Source organism: Brassica oleracea, chromosome C9 (assembly GCF_000695525.1).
Source record: "Brassica oleracea var. oleracea cultivar TO1000 chromosome C9, BOL, whole genome shotgun sequence".
Taxonomy (NCBI): domain Eukaryota; kingdom Viridiplantae; phylum Streptophyta; class Magnoliopsida; order Brassicales; family Brassicaceae; genus Brassica; species Brassica oleracea.
In genome coordinates, this window is record NC_027756.1 from 773101 (window position 1) to 793680 (window position 20580).

At 37.2% G+C, this 20580-nt stretch overlaps 3 protein-coding genes across 3 annotated transcripts; 1 reads left to right on the forward strand and 2 right to left on the reverse strand.

The window, feature by feature from the left end:
* Positions 1-4210: 4210 nt before the first annotated feature.
* Positions 4211-8326, reverse strand: LOC106318401 (protein transport protein SEC23). Its single transcript, XM_013756362.1, has 6 exons — positions 7911-8326; positions 6896-7479; positions 4986-6806; positions 4784-4900; positions 4625-4696; positions 4211-4558 (listed from the first exon to the last, which is right to left on the reverse strand). The coding sequence occupies exons 2-6, from the start codon at positions 7370-7372 to the stop codon at positions 4421-4423; spliced, it is 2625 nt and encodes an 874-aa protein (XP_013611816.1). The 5' UTR covers positions 7373-7479; positions 7911-8326; the 3' UTR covers positions 4211-4420.
* A 2634-nt stretch (positions 8327-10960) lies between these two features.
* On the forward strand, positions 10961-12861 carry LOC106313280 (two-pore potassium channel 5). The gene is made up of 2 exons (XM_013751050.1): positions 10961-12128; positions 12511-12861. The coding sequence occupies exons 1-2, from the start codon at positions 11083-11085 to the stop codon at positions 12656-12658; spliced, it is 1194 nt and encodes a 397-aa protein (XP_013606504.1). The 5' UTR covers positions 10961-11082; the 3' UTR covers positions 12659-12861.
* A 1943-nt stretch (positions 12862-14804) lies between these two features.
* Positions 14805-17469, reverse strand: LOC106318288 (S-adenosylmethionine synthase). Its single transcript, XM_013756194.1, has 2 exons — positions 17331-17469; positions 14805-16210 (listed from the first exon to the last, which is right to left on the reverse strand). Exon 2 carries the CDS (start codon positions 16195-16197, stop codon positions 15016-15018), a length of 1182 nt encoding a protein of 393 aa, XP_013611648.1. The 5' UTR covers positions 16198-16210; positions 17331-17469; the 3' UTR covers positions 14805-15015.
* Positions 17470-20580: the final 3111 nt, after the last annotated feature.

Sequence of the window (20580 nt, forward strand, 5' to 3'; positions counted from 1 at the left end):
CAACAACAACAACAACCATCTTCAATTACACAAAAAAAAATTGGACAATATTTGGAAATTTTGACGGTTCTGGATCAAACTTACCTGACTATTAGTGTTGTTGTAATATTTAAATCTGTGTAATAGTTATGTCTTCATGTAATTTTTTAAAAGTTTTTTTGTTAAGTTTCTTTTGTATATTTTTGTTATCTAAATCTATTTTAAAATATTTTAAATCTTCTTTTAAAGTTTTATTTAATTTTATGTGTAAACTTAAATTTTGTAAACAAAACTTAAAATATTTATGAGATATAATTTTTATAAGGATTAGAATAATAAACAAGAAAATATTTATGAATTATAAATATGACGTGTAAGGGATCAAAATACAAATAAAATATGAAACTTCAAATTTGAAGTTGAAGTTTTGAGTAGTGAACTTCAAATATAGAGTTTCACTCTTTAAAACTTCAAATTTGAAGTTTTGAAGTTCATTTTTGGAAAGCAAAAAACTTTATATTTGAAGTTATAGAATGTCTTTTGGAGATGCTTTAAGGAAGTCAAAAGTAAAACAGGTTTTGTGTTCTTTAATAAAAACAAGATGGAAGTGAATTGTCACCAATACTTTGGCCTCGTCTTGTTCAAGAGTTATAGAGTGTATATATATATATGTTAATTAATAAAGAATCATACATCAGTACTGTAGAAACAAATGGCTTATCATCAAACAAATGGTTTATCAATAAAATGAGTTCAGACATTGGCTCAATTTCTTACATTATTCAGGAAAGCAAGCTATATGGAATAGGTATTTTTTCAAACTCTTGCGCCAAATCGGCAACACAAAAGTCATCCGGCAAGTTAGCCATCTCTGGATCCATCTCTTGAAAAGTATCATCTCCAAGAAAATCTTGAAACAACTCATTGCCAGTAGGAGGATCTGTGGCTTGTTCTTCCATGGTTTGATCTATCAAAGGAACATCGTCTTGTGCCTCAAGATGTAGCTGACCAGCTGAGTTTCTGACGATATTGTCCTCTTGTTGTTGAGTCTTCACAGGAACCTTTGGGAGCTCGTTGTTCTGTTGTTGTTGATGAGTCTCCATAGGAACCGTTGGGATCTCATTGTTCTGTTGTTGTTGAGTCTCCATAGGAACTGTTGGGAGCTCATTGGTCTGTCCCTTATATTGATCATATGGCTGAGCCGAGCATGGAACATTATGGGTGGCATGTCCAAGAATCTTGTTTTGCTGTTGAGTAAGAGGCAAGTTACTCAAATGTTTTTGCTGAACAGCCAAGACATCATTGTTCTGTCTCATATACTGATCATTTTGAGCCATACTCAGAGCAGAAGAGCCAAATATTTTATGATCCAACATGCGTTGAACATAGGGTTGAGCTGAGTATAGACCCGAATATTCATTCCATTGCTGCTTCTCCTCCATGGCTTGAGCCGAGTGTGAAGTACCCGTCTCTTGTCCCAAAAAATAGTTATGGCACGGCTGTGTCTGAACCTCCATAAGTGAGAGATATGTTGCTTGTCTTCCACGTATACAATGTTGCTGCTGACCTGAAGATTCTCCCAAGAACTTACCACAAGAACTTAAGCTTTGATGTTGCTCCTTGCTTCCGTTCATTGAGAAGAATTGATGTTGAGAAGGCAAGTGACCCCAATACTCATTCCACCGTTGCTTTTCATTCAATCCTTGCTGAGGATCCATCGTCTCTTGTCCTAAATATTCACTCCATTGCTGCTTCTCCTCCATGGCTTGAGCCGAGTGTGAAGTACCCGTCTCTTGCCCCCAAAAATAGTTATGGCACTGCTGCTGGACCTCCATAAGTGAGAGATATGTTTCTTGACTTCTACGTATACAATTTTGCTGCTGATGTTGCTCCTTGCATCCATTCATTGAGAAGAATTGATGTTGAGAAGGCAAGTGACCCCAATACTCATTCCACCGTTGCTTTTCATTCAATCCTTGCTGAGGATCCATCGTCTCTTGTCCTAAATATTCATTCCATTGCTGCTTCTCCTCCATGGCTTGAGCCGAGTGTGAAGTACCCATCTCTTGCCCCCAAAAATAGTTATGGCACGGCTGTGTCTGAACCTCCATAAGTGAGAGATATGTTGCTTGTCTTCCACGTATATGGTGTTGCTTCTGACCTGAAGATTCTCCCAAAAACCCACCACAAGAACTTAAACTTTGATGTTGCTTCTGGATTCCATTAAATGAGAAATGTTGATGCTGAGAAGGCAAGTGACCACAATACTCATTCCACCGTTGCTTCTCATTCAAAGTTCGATTCTCCATCATTGGAACCTTGTTAGGATCCATTGTCTCTTGTCCTAAATATTGGTTTTGGTACTCAACCCTATCGCCAGAACCTTGACCATATAGCTTCATGTGTCCAAGAATAGGGTTTTTCTGCTGACCATAAGACCTAAAGTCTTGATACTTCTTCATGCCTCCATTGAATATTGGATAGTTTAGGTCGTGACCCATAATATTTTGATGTTGAAGAGCCAAGTTTGAGACAGCCTCACCAGAACAAGACCCAATCCACTGCTCCATGCCCTGAGCTTCATGAGTCTCCACAGGAGCAGCAACACCATGATGAACGCCGGTCATATGGTTTTGAGAGTTATTCTCTACCAACTTTGAACCATCTAATTCCCGTCCAAGTCTGATCACTATAGGTGTGAGTCTTGGAGCATATTGAGCATTGTCTTTACGTTTACGAAACCGGATTCTACAGAGAGCCAGTTCTTGAAATCCCGGTTTATCCAAAACAAACTCATGCATCACCCAACCGGTCGTGACCCCATCTTTCTCCGTTTCGCTATTGGCTTTATAGCTTATAGTCTTCAAAGAACCAACCCTAACTCCATCTTTATTCTTTATATAATTCAAAAGGCCAGTCGTCTTCCATCTACCTGACTTAGCAACCTTCCTGCTCGGTCTCTTCGAGTCAGTTTTTTTAATTGCTGATCGTTTCCTCGTGACGAAGTAAAACCACAAGTTCTCATCGAAGCTAACGTGTCTTACGTGCTGAACAAGCCAGGGTTCTTTCTCGTATAGATCATGCATGTCGGTTATGAAACTAGGTCGTTTGTTTTTCTCGATTCTTTGGCGAAGGATGTTGATGAGATCAATGTTTGTGGGACCTTGAATTTGAGAGCCTCGAGTCATCTTCATGAGGTTAAGATCGTTTCTCAAGGACGGTATACAAATAATGAGAGAGTAGCCAAGAGGGTATATATAGTAACAGTGTCAGACCTAGATAAGATATCCATTATTGTATTGTATTTGGTTTACAGAGGTAACATGGAAAAACTAACGTGTGAAAAAAAAAAACTAACGTGGATTTGATATAATGATATATAGAAAATATGCTGATTCAAAGAATAATTTACAAACGCGTAACAAAATTTATTTAGAAAACCTAATTTAATTAAGGATATGAATTTTTGAAGAGTCGAAATAAATAGACCCCAAATACTTTTGGAATGTCTCTCAGGTTGACAATTTGTTGCGAAAATAACCTGGCAATGTGGTGAAGCAATATCCCAAAACATAAGCACTTAGCTCTATAATCTAGTGTTGATGCACCACTATACTTTTGGCGAGCAAACCAAATTTCAAACAAAAAGAGTTTTTATACAAACCATTTTTTATGACATAAACCAAAAGTTATTAACAAGACGCTTAGATAAATTCTGGAATGCAGAGCAAATTCAGAGAGAGAAAGACTTTTCCTAAATATTATACTTCTAAGAATCTCTTAAATATTGTTCTTACATATTCTTTTTAAATTGTTTTCAGATATTAAAATTTTGGATTAGTGCTACGCAATAGTCACACTATTTTACTGTATAATGTAAAGAAAAATATTCGAACAGATTCTTCCAAGAGATGATACTTGTTAATCTTCTGTAAGGAGAAGGGAGTTTATTTGATATATTTTTGTTGTGTTCCTTTGTCAGTGTGGTATATACATTATGAATGAGATTGACAACAAACTAAGCCACTCCAATTTTAATCCACCCAAAAAAATTTTGCTACTGTTTACCACTTTTAGGCACTGGCAAGTGGCAAGTGGCAAGTGGCAATTGAGGAAGCTGTAAATGAGATCCAAGGGCGGTGGTTTAGCAAATACATTGACACTATGTTTCTCAACGCATATTTTGTTTCTTAATCTCTATGATTACGCAATTTGAGTATGAATGTATCCCTTAACCAATGTATCACTAGACTAGACTTTTATTTTGTTGTTATAATAACAAAAGTATAATTCAATTCAAGAACACATGAGACAGTTTAAAAGAGATATCCTAAAAACAAAAGACTCAGTACAGTAGTAGTACCCAAAATATCAAAAGAGAAGCGAACGACAAAAGCAAGAGAATATTGAAAGCTCTCTCTCTCTCTCTCTTTAAAGTTTTCTACCTGGGCTCCGGAGGCACTACTCTCAAACTCCTCATCCACTCGCAGAAACTCTCTTCATCAAACTCTATAAAACTACTCTTTAGTTTCCTTCTTTGCTCCGCCGTCAACCTTCTCACCTGTGGAAATCTTGCTTCCTGCAACATATATACACATTCAGAGGAAGACAAAGCAATCAACCAATCAAGATTTCAATGGCTTACCTGCTCATAAGGAGGATCTTTATGCGCTGGTATAAGCCGGCAAACAAAATATCTAGCCTGTGAACTTCCCTCCTGTTGTCATAAACCACAATACCCACAAGATATTAGCTTCGTTCCAATGTAGATTACTAGATAGATACCGAAACGATAAGAAAGTACCTTGAATGCGAGAATGCGCGGTGCTGGAAACCGGAACTCGGTTAATTCTTCAGCTAACGTTCTGCAAGCTGCTAAAACCGCAGCGCTCTTCACCTCATCAGCAGACAGTTCGGCTCCCTAAACCAACACACAGATGAACAAAAATGCTTCCGACAAATATATTATTATTGCATGAACATTATGCAAGACGAGAGAAACTTACCAACCAAATAAATACATCTGTGCCATGGTCAAGAATAACAGCTTTATCCGACTGCATCGAGAGATCATACGCTGGTAGCTCCTCGAACGTGCCTCCTTCTTGGTGCATCAAGCAACGTGGAGCCACCATTCGTAGAGACAGATCGAAAGATGCGTTCAGAAACAAGTTCCTTAGCACCGATCTTTCATCTTCAGAACCAATGATGTTTCCTAAAAGAGGACCTCTCCTAAGATGGAAGAGAAGCTCGGGAAGACAAGATAGTTCCTTGGGGAAGCTATAAAGCTTTGATTTCGGCACTTGTGATCCAAATTTCAAAGGAATGTCTTTGATTCTCTCGTCTACGGTGGCACGCATATCGACTGCGTCCTTCTGAGATTTCGCTATCAAAAGAGTTCTCTTGGAGATGAGAACCGCAGCAGCTTCGTCTACAACACTCTGAAGATACGCTGAGACACTATCAACGGTTGGTAGTTTGAACGTGATCACCCGAGACACATCTGCTTGATAAACATCTGAATAATGGAAAGCAAACTGGAAAAAGACGTGATCGCCCTGGATGTCTCTCTTATTCTCCATCGAGATAGAGAAGCTTTGTGTCTCTTCGACACTTAGCATCTGAATACAAACAGCTGGATCACTCTTAAACGTCTCGTGAGTTTCTGAATATGCTTCTTCGCCAGGTCCAATCACCTGAGTTATACGAATATCATCGGAGCATCGAACTTCAAGCAGGCCGTGTGAACCAGCTGCTCTAGTGGCCGCCCTCTGCAAATCCACGCCAAAGGCTTCACCAAAATCATCGTGGAGAACCAAAACACCACCTGAGGTTTTTGCGAGTGGCTGCAGGACAGGAACTCTGAGAGGGCAAGTCCCAGCGCACAATATGTCCACGACCGTGTTGTGTCTGTGAGCTTCACGCCCTAAAGTCTCCATCCATTTTATAGCTGTCTTTTCCATGTAAGGATAATTTGGATGGCTCATGGAATGGGGTACTGATCCGGGTCCATATGTTATGGGTCCACCAGCGCAAACGATGATTCTACTGTTACCTCCTGCTCTTCTGACCACTCCCCGAGACATTTCTGCAGATGGTCCTTGAATTATGGCCAGAGCAGCCTCAACAGCAGTTCCAAGGCACCTGTCCCTAGACGCTTCAGGAACATTCAACGTGTATGGTCTTAAGGACGAGAATATCTCATGTGCTACCTTCAGTGATGCATGCATTGGTGACAAGTATACACCGGTCCCATAAATCAGCGATTTCATCGACTCTGCAGATGGTGATTTAGCACCAGAGATAACATCGGCTGAAGCTACAGATTCTTCAGAGAAATCGTATATCGAAACAGTACGGCCATACACTACAATCCCAAGCCTTGTGGTTTGTGGAAGCGAGTCTACAAATGCATGCAAAGAGCTCTGCAAGTGCTGAAGGTGTGGTTCATCTAAACACTCATCGATAACGAGAACGACTGGTGCAGATGTCCGAGAGTCAGAGGCAGGAACAAACCCAGGTCTCCTGTTTCCAGTCTGAACATAATCAACCAGAGGCAACGAGAGTTCTGGATAGTTACGCAATTCATCCTTGCTCATAGCCACATATTCACCTTTACTCCCATTCATTTTCTCGCAGATAACACACTGCCATTGCCCTGAACCAATTAATATGGAGGTGTAAGGATTAGAATACGCTCCACAGTGTAGACAGCGATGTGGATCACGTTGGATAATCTGAGGACCAGGACTAATCTCCCTCCCCGCAGAAACTATAGCTCCAAAACCCAAACTAGCTACATTGGCTAGCTTCTTCTGCCTTAAAACCTACAATAACCAAGAAAAAGGACACAACTTAGCAAGTGACATTACGAGATTATGAACACCAAATGTGAACTATAAGGATAAGAAAATACTTTATTGGCAGAAAACAAAACGTAAGGCGAGTCTGCAGCAATAGGTTCCTCCATTCTAACAACATCAGGAAGATCACGCTGAGATCCAGTAGAAGACCCGTTCGAGTAATAAGAAGGTGTAGACACGGGCAGAGAAGAAGCAGTGGCCGAAGAGTACCCCATAGGCTGAGGAGTAGCTGGTGAGGTACCGAAAGGCACAGCTGCTGGTTTAACCGGAGTGTTAAAGACCGGAGGACCAGGGGGAGTACTCATACGAGGAATAGGGCTCCCCGTTCTGATAGCATTCGAAGGCGACAACAGGTTTGGTGAATGCATGTGGTCAGGTCTGAAGCTTGGTGGTGCTTGAGGATACCTAGGAGGTGTAGGTGAAGGTACTACCGAAGGAGAATGAGAGAGTGGTTGTGGTGATGGTCTATCTGGCTCTAATGGAGTGAGAGTCCCCAGGTGGTTAACCGATCGATGTGGTACGTTAGCCATCTGATTCCAAGTTTCACTACTTACGAAATAGGTTCTAGCAAAGTAAGATCACAATCCACAAGATGAACAGACTAGGACTGTACTCGGATCGAATCCAGATCAAGAATCTGCAGAGAATTTCTCAACAAGATCAAAAAACAAAGTTCGAACAAAATCCACAATCACAATCCACAAGCTGAATGTTTCTACAACTGTATCCAGATCACGAATCTACGGAGAATCTGAGCTCAAAAGATCAAAATACACAGGAAGACTGCGAACGTTTCTCTACTTACGAACAAAGTAAGATCGCAATCCACAAGCTGAACAGCCTAGAACTGTACTCAGATCGAATCTAGATCAAGAAACTACAGAGAATTTAAACAATTGCGAAATTCAAAATCACTAGTTCGTTCGTTTCCTTGAACTGTATCCAGATCACGAATCTGCAGAGAATCTGAGCTCAAAAACTCGAATACACAATACGATTGCGAAACCTATCCTTCTAACCAAAACCACAAGTTCGTTTCGTTCCTTTTGATTGAGAAAATCGACTTACCAGTCCCCCGATTCGTATATCACCGACGATCTGGCGAAGTGTATATCAACCTCGCCGCGAAAGGCTGATCGGAAAATCAGGCGGAGATCGAGAATTGAGAGAACCCCTAATCGCGAGATTCGTAAGACGAATTTTTGACTGGCATTGAATTTGTTTCTAGCTTTGCAATCTCACGAGACTCCATTTTTTCACCTTTCGATTTCGTCTCCTGTGTGTGTGGGGGGCAGTATCGTAAATTTTGACAGATTCTGGTCATTCTACTCACCGCTCTTTGCCTTGCTGGCACAGCCGTGAGATTCGATTGGTTTAAAAATATAACGCCAGCGCATTGCATGACGTGGCTATAAACGACGCCGGTTTGGGATCTCTTCAAAAAAGCAGTGAAACAAGTAACGCTACGGTTAAAGACTGATACTGACCTACTTAGGGAACAAGAAAGGCTTAAATCAAACTCCAGTATAAGTTGATGTGGGATATATAACTTAAAGAAAGAAACAATGAAGAAAAATATTTTATTATTATATAAGTTATAAAACCTCACTGTTAATTTGTGAGATTACTATCTGTTCGCAATTTATAAAAAAAATCCTTAAAAGAGATGTTGGTCCTCAGTTAAAGTTTATGAAAGTATTGTTTAGATGCTCGACAAATTGTAAATTTAGAAGAAATCAATCTCACAATTATAATCTTAATGCAAGAATATGGTTTCTCCTCCCTTGATCCATTTCGAAGAAGTGTAATTGGACTGTTAAAATATGATAGTACAATATGCTAATTAAGCATTTAACACCTGTTTCTAATGTTTTCCTAAGATATATAAGGCTTAATATTTTGCTAGTGTACCGTACTTCATATCAATACAACAAACATATTCACATCATTGACTTTGATTTTTAACAGTCCAATTTATTTCAATATCAAACAACAAGCATATTCACACCATTGACTTTGATTTTTCAAATTAAAATAAACTATACTATCACGTCTTTTGCTTTGATTCATTGCCTCTCCATAAACCTAACTTTTCCAGATCCCATACAGGGCAATCAAGTCTTAAGAATACCTTTCTGGATGTTGTATCCCATCCTACATGGAGGTAAGATTGGATGACAATGTATATCAAACTCCAATGTAAGTTGATGTGGGGTTTATAATTTAAGGAAAAAAAAATGAGGAAAACTATTTTTTATCACATAACCTCAGTGTTAACTTGTGAGATTATTATCTGTTAACAATTAAAAAAAGAAAACAATTTCTAAAAAATGTTGGTTGTGGTTTAAAGTTTATGAAATTATTGTTTATACGCTAAATAAATTTATAAAATTAGAATCATAAGTATAATCTTAAAGCAAGAAGGGTTTCACCTCCCTTAATTAGACCCTTTTGGAAGAAGTCTATTGGACTGTTAAAATATGATAGTATATTCTAAGCATATCAGACCCATATTCTAAGGTATGAGACCTAATCCATGTATAAGTATATCTCGTTAGAGTGTAAAATACTTCGATGTCAGTACAATAAGTATATTCACATCATTGACTTTATTTTCAACTTAAAATAAACTATACTAGCACGTTGTTTTTTGCTCTGGTTCATTGCCTCTCCATAAACCAAACTTTTCCAGATCCCATATATATCCAACCCCTTCACCAAACTAGTAGGCATTAAGAAGAATCAGAGCAACCCTTCATCGAGCTATATTGGACAATACCAGATGATGATAATAGACCCACCACGAAAAACGAAACTAGGAAATCACAAGGTATACATTAGTGTGTAAAGGCCAAACCCATGGCAAATATCCAATTGTAGAAAATAGTGATTTATGACTTTTTCATGTGTTAATAATGCTCCTTATGTCACAATATATACATAATTGTGTTAAGGCCAAACCCATGGCCAATATCATCACAGTGATCACCATGTGATGTTGATTTGTATAAAATAGTGATTTATATGACTTCTCATGTTCAATACTCCTTATGCAACCAAAAGAAAAATGTTTTAAAAATTGCATTCTAAACTTTATATTTAATTTTATTAATTAACAGTGTTTGACAAAAATAACAATAATTAACAGTGAAATATTTTATTAAATTTTTATTTTTTTAAAAAATATTAGCTATAGAAAATAGTGGATTTATAAGTTCCACTTGTATTTTTAATATGGTGAAAAGCCGGGGAAAAATATTAATTTGAAATGGATAGGTAGGGTAGTATTAACTATCCAAGTGTACATTCACCCGAGGAATCAATGGGTCCGACTGGTGACCATCCGTGAAACAAGAGGAATGAATAAAAAAGGAATGTACGGGAATAAAATACCAGGAATGAAAAGGAATGGTTATTTCTTATCAAATTTGACAAGGAATAATTTTGTTCTTTAATTCTCTACAAAAAAGGGAATGAAAGGGAATGAGAGAAAATTATTATTCCTTGTGAATGGTAATTTTTTTTAGGAACGTTAGGGAATGCATGATTCCTCGTCGTTCCCTGGTCACCATTCATACCCAATAATTGATAATGAGAAGTGGGAAAAGAAAAGAGAGATAATTAGTCACCTTCACTAATTATACAAATATTTGTTCTTTAACTCTACAAAAAAGGGAATGAAAGGGAATGAGAGAAAATTATTATTCCTTGTGAATGGTAATTTTTTTTAGGAACGTTAGGGAATGCATGATTCCTCGTCGTTCCCTGGTCACCATTCATACCCAATAATTGATAATGAGAAGTGGGAAAAGAAAAGAGAGATAATTAGTCACCTTCACTAATTATACAAATAAACTTTCATTTGGATCAATGGTCGTATTAAATTGTGTTTGAATCTTGTAAAATACTTATGATATCAGTTACAAAAAAAAAAAAACTTATGATATCAATATATATTCTGATTTTGTCGAAAAATAAACTTTCATTAATCAATCATCATATGTATGCATATAAATTGCATGTGGTCCAGAATATCGATTATCATTTTCCATACGTGGCATAGTAGGACCCCACGCTATCAAAAGCCTATAAGTTATTTACACACCCCACCAAACACCAATCACACTTCTTCTTGTCCATTTGTTCAAACCTCAAAACTTTTTTTTTTATCGTTTTAAGTTAAATAAAGATTACATTTTAATCTAATTTGTTGTTCTGGAGATTCCTCCTTTCTTGGGAAATGGAGAACCAACCTTTAATCAGTCCTCAATCACGTTACCCCCTCCACCCCATCCCTGAAAACCCCTCCTCCTCCTTCTCCGCCGCCGCCGCCGCCGTCACAATCCCTCACTCAACCTCAACCCCATCTTTCTCCCAAGAAACCATCCAACCACACCACCACGACCTCGAACAATCCGAACCAGACCCAGACTCCTACTTCAACAACCCTCGTCCACTCCACCGATGCCGCACGGCACCCGCCATGGTCATCATCAAAGACCTCACACGCAACAAATCCACCTCCTCAGAGCCCAAGAAGCCTTCCCCAATCTCCAAATCAATCATCAAACAAGCCATCTTCCTCCTCCTCGTCTACCTAACCTTAGGCGTCTCAATCTACTCCTTCAACAGAGACCACTACTCCGGCGTCGAGACGCACCCCGTCGTCGACGCGCTCTACTTCTGCATCGTCACCATGTGCACGATCGGCTACGGAGACATCGCCCCGTTGACTCCCTGGACCAAGATCTTCGCCGTGGTCTTCGTCTTGTTCGGGTTCGGTTTCTTGGATATTTTGCTGAGCGGCGTCGTCAACTATGTTCTTGATCTCCAAGAGAGCATGATCCTCACCGGCATCCAAATGGGCTCCTCGAGAGGGAGTCATAGATTCTCTGCTAAAGACTATATCATCGATTTCGAGAAAGGGAGGATGAGGATAAGGATGAAAGTGTTTTTAGCGCTCTGCGTCGTCGTTTTGTGTGTCGGAGTTGGCGCGCTGGTTTTGCATTTCGTCGAGGGGCTTGATTTAGTTGATTCGGTATACTTGTCGGTTATGTCGGTCACCACGGTCGGGTACGGTGACAGGGCGTTTAAGACGCTCGAAGGGCGGCTTTTCGCCGCGGCGTGGCTGTTAGTGTCGACGCTCGCGGTGGCGCGTGCTTTTATTTATCTGGCGGAGGCGAGGATCGATCGAAGGCATCGGAGGGCCGTGAAGTTCGCGTTGAATAGAGAGATTACAGTCGAGGATTTGCTCGCTGCTGATACTTATCAGCACGGTTTCATCAGGTACACAAACTTTATGTTTTTTCTCCGACAAGAAGTCTCTCTTGCTTGGTCTGAATTTTTAAAAAGTTTGGATCATTAGTTTATACTTAGTGATCTTGAGCTGTTTATGCAATTCCTAGGAACTAATCTTGAAGCTGCAAATAACTTAAAAGATACTGTGTTTAGATTATGTTATAGGTCAAAGAGATTTAATCAGACTAATCAAATGTCAATCTTTAAAATTTTCCTTGCAAGCAACAATTAACTATAAAAGTGTGTTGAATTTTTTAATTGGGTTGTGTTTGTTTTAGTCTTATCCAATGAGTTTAAGACAGCAATGACTAAGTACAAGTGGTTAATCTTCTGACCCTTTTATGTATGCTTCTTTTGGTGTGTGTCTCAGTAAATCAGAGTATATTGTGTTGAAGCTTAAGGAAATGGGGAAGGTCAGTGATAAAGACATTAACCAAGTTGTGAATCAGTTTGATAAACTTGATCCTAATAACTTGGGGAAAATCACATTACCTGATCTTTTGGGAGGTCCTTTGTGATATAAAACATACTTTTTTTTCGTTCTTGTACAATTATATTTTTCATTTTTTTTTAAAGAACTGGACATATGTAGCAGCACTGATTCATACAAAGAGTTATGTCTCAGTTCAATAGAGATGATGTAAATGTGTAATCTTTTTATGCTTTGCATAAAACTGTGACAATGTCAATACTCAACAAAATGGATAATCCTACACATATCCATAGATAGTTCTCCAAAAACAATATATATTTCAAATAATTAGCCTGTTATTTTGGATGACATCACCATGAGTTTGGTACTTTGGTACGATATAAAACAGATGCATCAAGGGGTCTCATATATCAATAATAAAAAGGAGTCTTGTGGTTATGGAGATACGCTTATCTTTGTCACTGGTGAGATCATTGGGTGGAAATAGAGGCTCCAAAGTTGCGGCTTTTTGTCTCTTGAATTAGTAGAAAGGTTGGTTGACCAAGTCTCACATCCTAATTCATGCACAAAAACTTTAGCACAAAAAATAGTATAGTAACATTGAATTTATTATATTTTCATAATTTCAGTCTTATCCTCTTTTTTAAAAAATCAAACATACTATCAATTTATCATTCAAATAAAAAAAGCAAGTTGAGAGTTGTTAAATGACACTACCCTTACAATGCCTACAGATAAAACACAATATATTATCAGTATTATTGATAGGTATGGGTTAAGTTTCTAGGATATATAGTAGAATATGTTATGTACGATGAATTAAAAAAAAAAAAAGTCAATTTGGGTGATATTAAACAAAAATGATTTTCCCCCCGCAAAATTAGAACTTTATTAACTTGACAAAATAGAGTCTGATACAAAATCGGTGTTAGTCACACAGGCGGATGGAAATAATAATTAACAAATATTGTATTCACAATTAAGTGTTATAATCACAATTAACAACCTATATGTGTTTTTAATTAGCTGACTAGTGATTGATTGCTCTAGCTTTGAATAAATAGATAAACACGACTATTACTATTTCGTTTCGATCATAGATTGCATGTTGGAGACAATATTTCTGTTTTCGTACGTCTCGTATCATCGTATGGACCGACAATAAAGAATCACATAAAGTTATAGCAAAAGGGTAATGTAAATGGGATCCACATCTATATATCCATTTACTTTGAACGGATCAAATGTATGATCTGTTGTTCTTCTTTAATGATTTAATTAGCACTGTCGTTGTTTGTTGCGGATTGCTTGTAGTTTCGTGTTGTACTAACTAGAAAATACGTGTATTGCCCGTATCTGTGACAAGAATATACGTGTAGTGCCGAATTTGTGACATGTAAATAGATCTCTGTTTTCAATTGATTTACACTTATTACAAGTCAACCATTACATGAAAAATAGATTTATTTCTAGGTTTTTAAATAGATCTCTGTTTTCAATTGATTTACACTATCTGTTGTTTATTTCTAGGTTTTTAAATGTTATATATTTAACTGGAAATTTTGATAGATGGAATCTATAATAGTTGATGCGTTCAATCAACCGCTGCTTACTCACTACTCGTCATTGTTCTTTAAAAAAAAATGGCGATGATAACATGGACCGATATAACCAAAGAAAAGAAGTTCACATTTATCAAATCTGGTAATAGGATATCAAAGCTGCTAACACATTATCAAATAATGTTATATGCTAATTGATGTCAATTATCAAATCCCCTCTAGTGCGGTAGTGCCGGTAGAGGAAAGCCAACATCAGTCCACAAAACTTTCCTCAAGACCAACAAACTACTCGACAATCTACAACTTTCTTCAAACCTTTGAATTTTCTATAGCAGAAGCCAGAAGGAACAAAGTCGCAGATACTAACCAAGGATGAGTTGGCCTATTGGTTAAAACTCTTGGATCATCTAACAGAAGTCTAAGAGGTCGTAAATTCTTCCTAGTAAATGAAAAAAAAGTTACTCAAGAACACATGTACCAATCATACATAGCTAGAGGCAGAGCATCATGGTTGCAGACAGAACCAACTATTCTTGGATGCCTCTCATGTTTGAGCTTCTTGGCTCTTTTAGCTTGATGAAGTTTCTATTAGTGAAATTAAACTTAATCATATTGACTCGAGTAGAATGCTCATCTTAGTTTTTGTAGATTCAGAGCAACAAAACTACATAAACAAAAATCCAAACGCAGTTGAGTAATGCAAGCATCTCCATGTTCAGGATCTTAACAACATTTTAATGTCATCATTAATAGAATAATAGTAAACAAACCAGTAAAAAAAACAAAACAGAAACAGAGGGATTTAATTATTGCTCACAGTAGATTTTTAAAAGTGAAAAAGATAGAGAAACAAGCATAAGCAATGATATTAAATCATTACTTAAGCTTGAGGTTTGTCCCACTTGAGTGGCTTCACGACCTCCCAGGTGAAGTCAGGGTCGTCCCTTCCGAAATGTCCATACGCCGCCGTTTTCAAAAACCTCCCATTGCCTCCTCTCTTCAAGTCCAAGTTGATCGTCATCATCCCCGGTCTGAAATCGAAGCTCTCCTTCACGATCTTCAGTATCTCCTTGTCTGGAATCAACCCTGTTCCGTAAGTGTCCACGAAGACAGACAACGGCTCCGGCACTCCAATGGCGTAGGAGACTTGAACAAGAGCCCTACGAGCCATCCCGTTAGCGACCACGCTCTTGGCGGCTTGCCTCACGATGTAGGCTCCGCTTCTGTCGACCTTGGTCGGGTCTTTCCCTGAGAAAGCACCTCCTCCGTGAGCTCCCCACCCTCCGTAAGTGTCGATGATGATCTTACGTCCGGTTAAACCGGCGTCACCGTGCGGTCCACCGATCACGAACCGGCCTGATGGGTTGAGGTGGAAGATGGTTTTGTCGTCGAGGTACTTCTCCGGGATGATGGGCTTGATCACGTGCTCCTTGAGGTCACGTGCGATCTCGTCGTTGGTCACGGTCTCATCGTGCTGGGTCGAGATGAGGACGGTGTGGACACGGACCGGAACCATAGCCCCGTTGTCGTTGTAGTACTCGACGGTGACTTGGGTTTTGCCGTCTGGTCTTAACCAACGGCAAGTCCCGTTCTTTCTCACTTCAGTAAGCTTAGCACCGATCTTGGTCGCTAGGACATGGCTCAGAGGCATGAGCTCAGGGGTCTCGTCAGTAGCGTACCCAAACATGTGTCCCTGGTCACCAGCTCCAATGTCTTCAGGCCTCTTGGTGAAGTGACCGTGAACACCTTGAGCAATGTCGGGACTCTGCTGCTCGATGTTGACAAGGACTTTGCATTTGTCAGCGTCGAGACCGACGTCGTCAGAGATGAATCCGATGGAGCGGCAAGTGTCGCGGACGATCTTCTCGTAGTCGACGGTGGCTTTGGTGGTGATCTCGCCGAAGACCATGACCATGTTGGTCTTGGTGCACGTCTCGCATGCGACTTTGCTGTCGGGGTCTTGCTCGAGGCAGGCGTCGAGGACTGCATCGGAGATCTGGTCGCAGAGCTTGTCTGGGTGGCCTTCGTTGACAGACTCAGATGTGAATAGGAAAGTCTCCATTTTTTTCTCAAAGCTACAATAAGAACATAAGAGAGATTACATAAGCAACCCTCATACACAATACCACAAGTAGAAACTTTTTAAAAAAATAAAAAGAAATATTTTATCCTACACTCAAAAGTGGTGACATAAAGCTAGAGAGAGATTCCAAAACAGCTCAGCAAAACAAAACAATGCATCTTATCTTAAAAAGATTCGTTGCTTCTTATCCTTATAGATTCCCTAAAATGGATTGTGAGAGAGTCACAGCACTAAAATGAACTTAAAAGCTGTTCATGTACAATCATTAACTAGGAATACTTATTCACGGCTCAGACTTAATACTACAGATAAACTAGCTAAATTCAAAGCATACACACAGACTCGATGAGAAAAAATCCAAATCATTGTAAAACAGCTCAGCAAAACATTATCTTAAAAGATTCGTTGCTATTTATCCTTATAGATTATTCCCCAAAATGGGTTGTGGCAGAGTTTATATAATGGAGATTTATTTATATAAGCTTAACAGTTCATATGCAATCATTAACTAGGAATACTCATTTATAGCTCAGACCTAATACTACGTCTGTTTCACTGTAACTGGTAGTTTTAGGTTTCCAAAAACAATTAATTTTGTACATTTGCTATAAAAAAAAATAATATTAATTATATATATATAATTTCAACCGATAAAAGAATAAATTTTACCTAAAATTAATAAATTTTGTATTGAAATAAAAAACTGAGACTTATTTTGTAATTCTCTAAACAAACGCTTAATATGAAACGGAAAAAATAGCACGGATAAACTTTTGACTTAATTGAAGTGCATTTAAAAATAGTAAAAATAGCCAAATCCAAATCTTAAGCAAAAACATGAACTCATCATCATCAAGATCCACTATAATAGATACCAGCGAACAGATCCAGATCGGAGATAAACCTAATACCTAGATCTGCGATCTCACAAACGAAAACACTCATAGATTCGCCAATAGAAACCAATACAACACTCATAGACTCATAACGGCATCGCAGATCGTAGATCCGGCGTAAACAGTTAGAAAAAACTTCAAATCTGGATCGAAAAATGTCATTTCATCGCAGATTCAGAATCGACAGAGGAGGAAGAAGAAGGAGAGTTGATATACCTTTGGGGGAATAGAGAAATGGGATAAGGAGGGCGATACAGATCTGAGTTTCTCTGTGCCTCTCTTAAAGCCAAAATCTTATTAAACACCGAAGGGAAACGACTCGGGGACGATTTGTGAATGTAAACGGCGTTGCTATTTATAGAAGATTAACTGCTAACTGTTGACTGGCTACCGAACCTGTAGGTTAACTCAGCACCTCTTTAGACTTCATCATGTATTGTTTACTTTTACTTCTTCGGCTTATTCGGCTAATTAAATTTATATTATTTGTAGTTTTAATAAAAAAAACTTAAAATTCATATCAAGTTATTTTCCTAAGTACTACTATAGTACTATGTGACTGTGACTAGACACACTTGTTGATAAATAATAAAATGTCATCATGGATCTAAATTGTTTTCACACACTCACCAATATGGTAACTCCTGATATGCACCTATATTTTTAGGTAATAATTGATAAATCAGATATATTACTGTAATAATTGAAACACAATAAAGAATGTAAATCTTGTATACATGAGTTTGAGTAATAGGCAGTAAATGTCCATTTATTTGACTTCCCATATCTTGGTCTCGCATACATAAACTAACCCTAAAATTAAAATGATAGTTTTCAATCAATATCAACTTTAAATGCTTTTATGAAACAATTACAGATCAATTAATATGTATATGAGTTGATACAATAAGAAATTTTTCTATATTTCAGTTTATTTTAATTATTCGAGCCTGATTAGATTTTTGATACTGCGATTTTTTAGCCAATATATATTTTTAATATAGTTTATGATCTTTGCTCATCAGTATTACCTATAAACATTAAAATAGTACAACAACCAAAAAAACTTATTTCTCGCAACTATAAAAAATAATTTGAAGTCATTTCCTGCCTATTATATTAAGGATAAAAAGACAGGACTACAAGAATAAAGTGGGACAGAAACTCTCATGAATCATGACTTACTTTAGGAGTAGGTGAAATTGTAATAAATTGTGTCATTGTTGAGAACAAATGATGACCATGAGATCTCTCATTAAACGGTTGGATTTAGATGGATGTCTAGTGGCATATTTGACCTACCTCACTTACAATCATGCTATTCTTTATTAATTATTTAATTTTTGAACTTATTTTGTTACAACTTTTAATTTTTTAAAGTACTGGACAATATATTTTCAAAAAAATCTTTTACAGAAGAAAATGAAATATTTTTCGAACTGGTAAATAAAATATAATAGCTTAAAATTAAAATAAGTTTGACTTCTTTTAGTAACTATAGATAAAAAAAATGTTATAAATTTTAACCAAGTTATCCGGCACATGTATATTGTATAGGAATATTATGAGTAATAGTAATATTTTAGTTTGTAATCGATCGATTTCTCAATTAACTAATGTAGCTGGACAAAAGGAATTGAAAAATGTAACAACGGGGAGGTGTCGGTAGCCCAACCAATGCTACAGCCTACAGGTTTCGGAAGTTTCGAAACAGCTCGGCTCGGCTTATCAGCTGAATTCGTGTGGGTAGCTAAGTTTCCACACGTATCTGTAGTGTGGTTGGTGATGTACCTACCCAATTTTTAATTTAGTATCGTAGGAGAAAATGATATTTGCTCAAGGCATGATAAACCTGTTAACTAAAACAACAAAACCTTTGGAGACGGTATTAAGTTTTGATCTAAACGTGGTTGTGGAAATGGTTTAATTTCGTAAATCGTTTAAAGAGTGAATTTATGAGTCAAGATTTATAATTTTACATGCTAACTAATCCAAGCATACATTCGAATTCAGATTAGTGATATATAAGATATTATGCAGGTTTTTAGGTAGTAATGTGTAAGCAGAAATAGAGATGAGTAAGACTAGTTTTGATTCTAAATGCTAAAATATCAACGAGTTAGAAATTATATCGGTGTTAATATGTATAAAAAATTATATGATTTTGATTAAATTGTTTATTGTTCTTTGTGGCAAATGCATGCACGTCAACACTAATCCATAGTAATACTAAAAGCTATAAACCAATTTTTATATCAGAATTTCATTTAAGAGGACAACAAAACGTGCTTAAATTACTATCTACTGGACGATATGAATCATGTGATATACTTTTTTACCGCTGGAACTTGCATTATATTTAAAAGCAACAAAACGTGCTTATAATGTAAGATTGCTCCATTAGTTGATGATGTGATATATTTTTTACCCCTGGAACTTGGAAGCCAAATTTTTCTATGTTTTTGGTTAATGCTAAGCTTGTTTTATAGATCATTGAACTAATTTAGAGGGTCAACTTTGAGTGCTACTAGATAGATACATGACCAAAAAATCGTAGAAAATTCTAAGTCGTATAAGTGAACTACGTTGAGAAAAGTAGTTGGTAGATTGCATTTGCTGCATGCTAAACTCATGCACACAGAAAGGTTTGACCAGTGTTGAAATGTCGTCTCCGTTCGGATAAAAACAATCATCTTATATAAGTTAATTTGGCGTCCAGGATCATTATTCTATAATCTAAACTAACATCAAGTTCAAGTTGTGAGTTTAATAAGTTCTTTCACCAATTTAAAGATTGTATTTTTTTTAAATTCCCAATGTTTTTGTTGTCTTATAAAAACTTATTTTCTTTTAGTAATAGTTGTATGATTAGTATACTTTTTTTTTGATATAATTAGGAACCGACAGCTTAATTAACCACAATAGTACCATATAGTACTACATCCACTAGTATGAATCATAAACATACCATACAGTCGACCGTTAGTAAATTTTAAAATAAGATCAGCATTAAGTTCCATTGTTAATACAAATTTAAATTCAACTAACGAGTTATTGAGCTATAATATACGTACCAATGCATTGTTTTGCTAATGCCATAGAGATTTTTAGCATCATAACTAAACTAGTTTAAAATCACATACGTGAGTCATACCAAACTTTTAAGAGTATAATTCTTGCTTCGGCCAACAGATTTGGAAGAATATGCGAACAGTGTTATTGGGTTAATCCTCCCAATGAACTATTGAATAAATTAATAAAAATGATCAGAGATTTGGTCACCAACCACAAAATTAGCAAATGAACGGACATAAGCAAAACATGATGATTACATGACAGATCTCATTTGAGATAATTTTGAGTTAAGTTTTAAACATTTGAAACATCGAATATGTTTTCTTTATTTGTGAAATATCAAGGTTGAGAACATTCCATCGTAGATGTTCTAAGAATATTACAAAGAGAA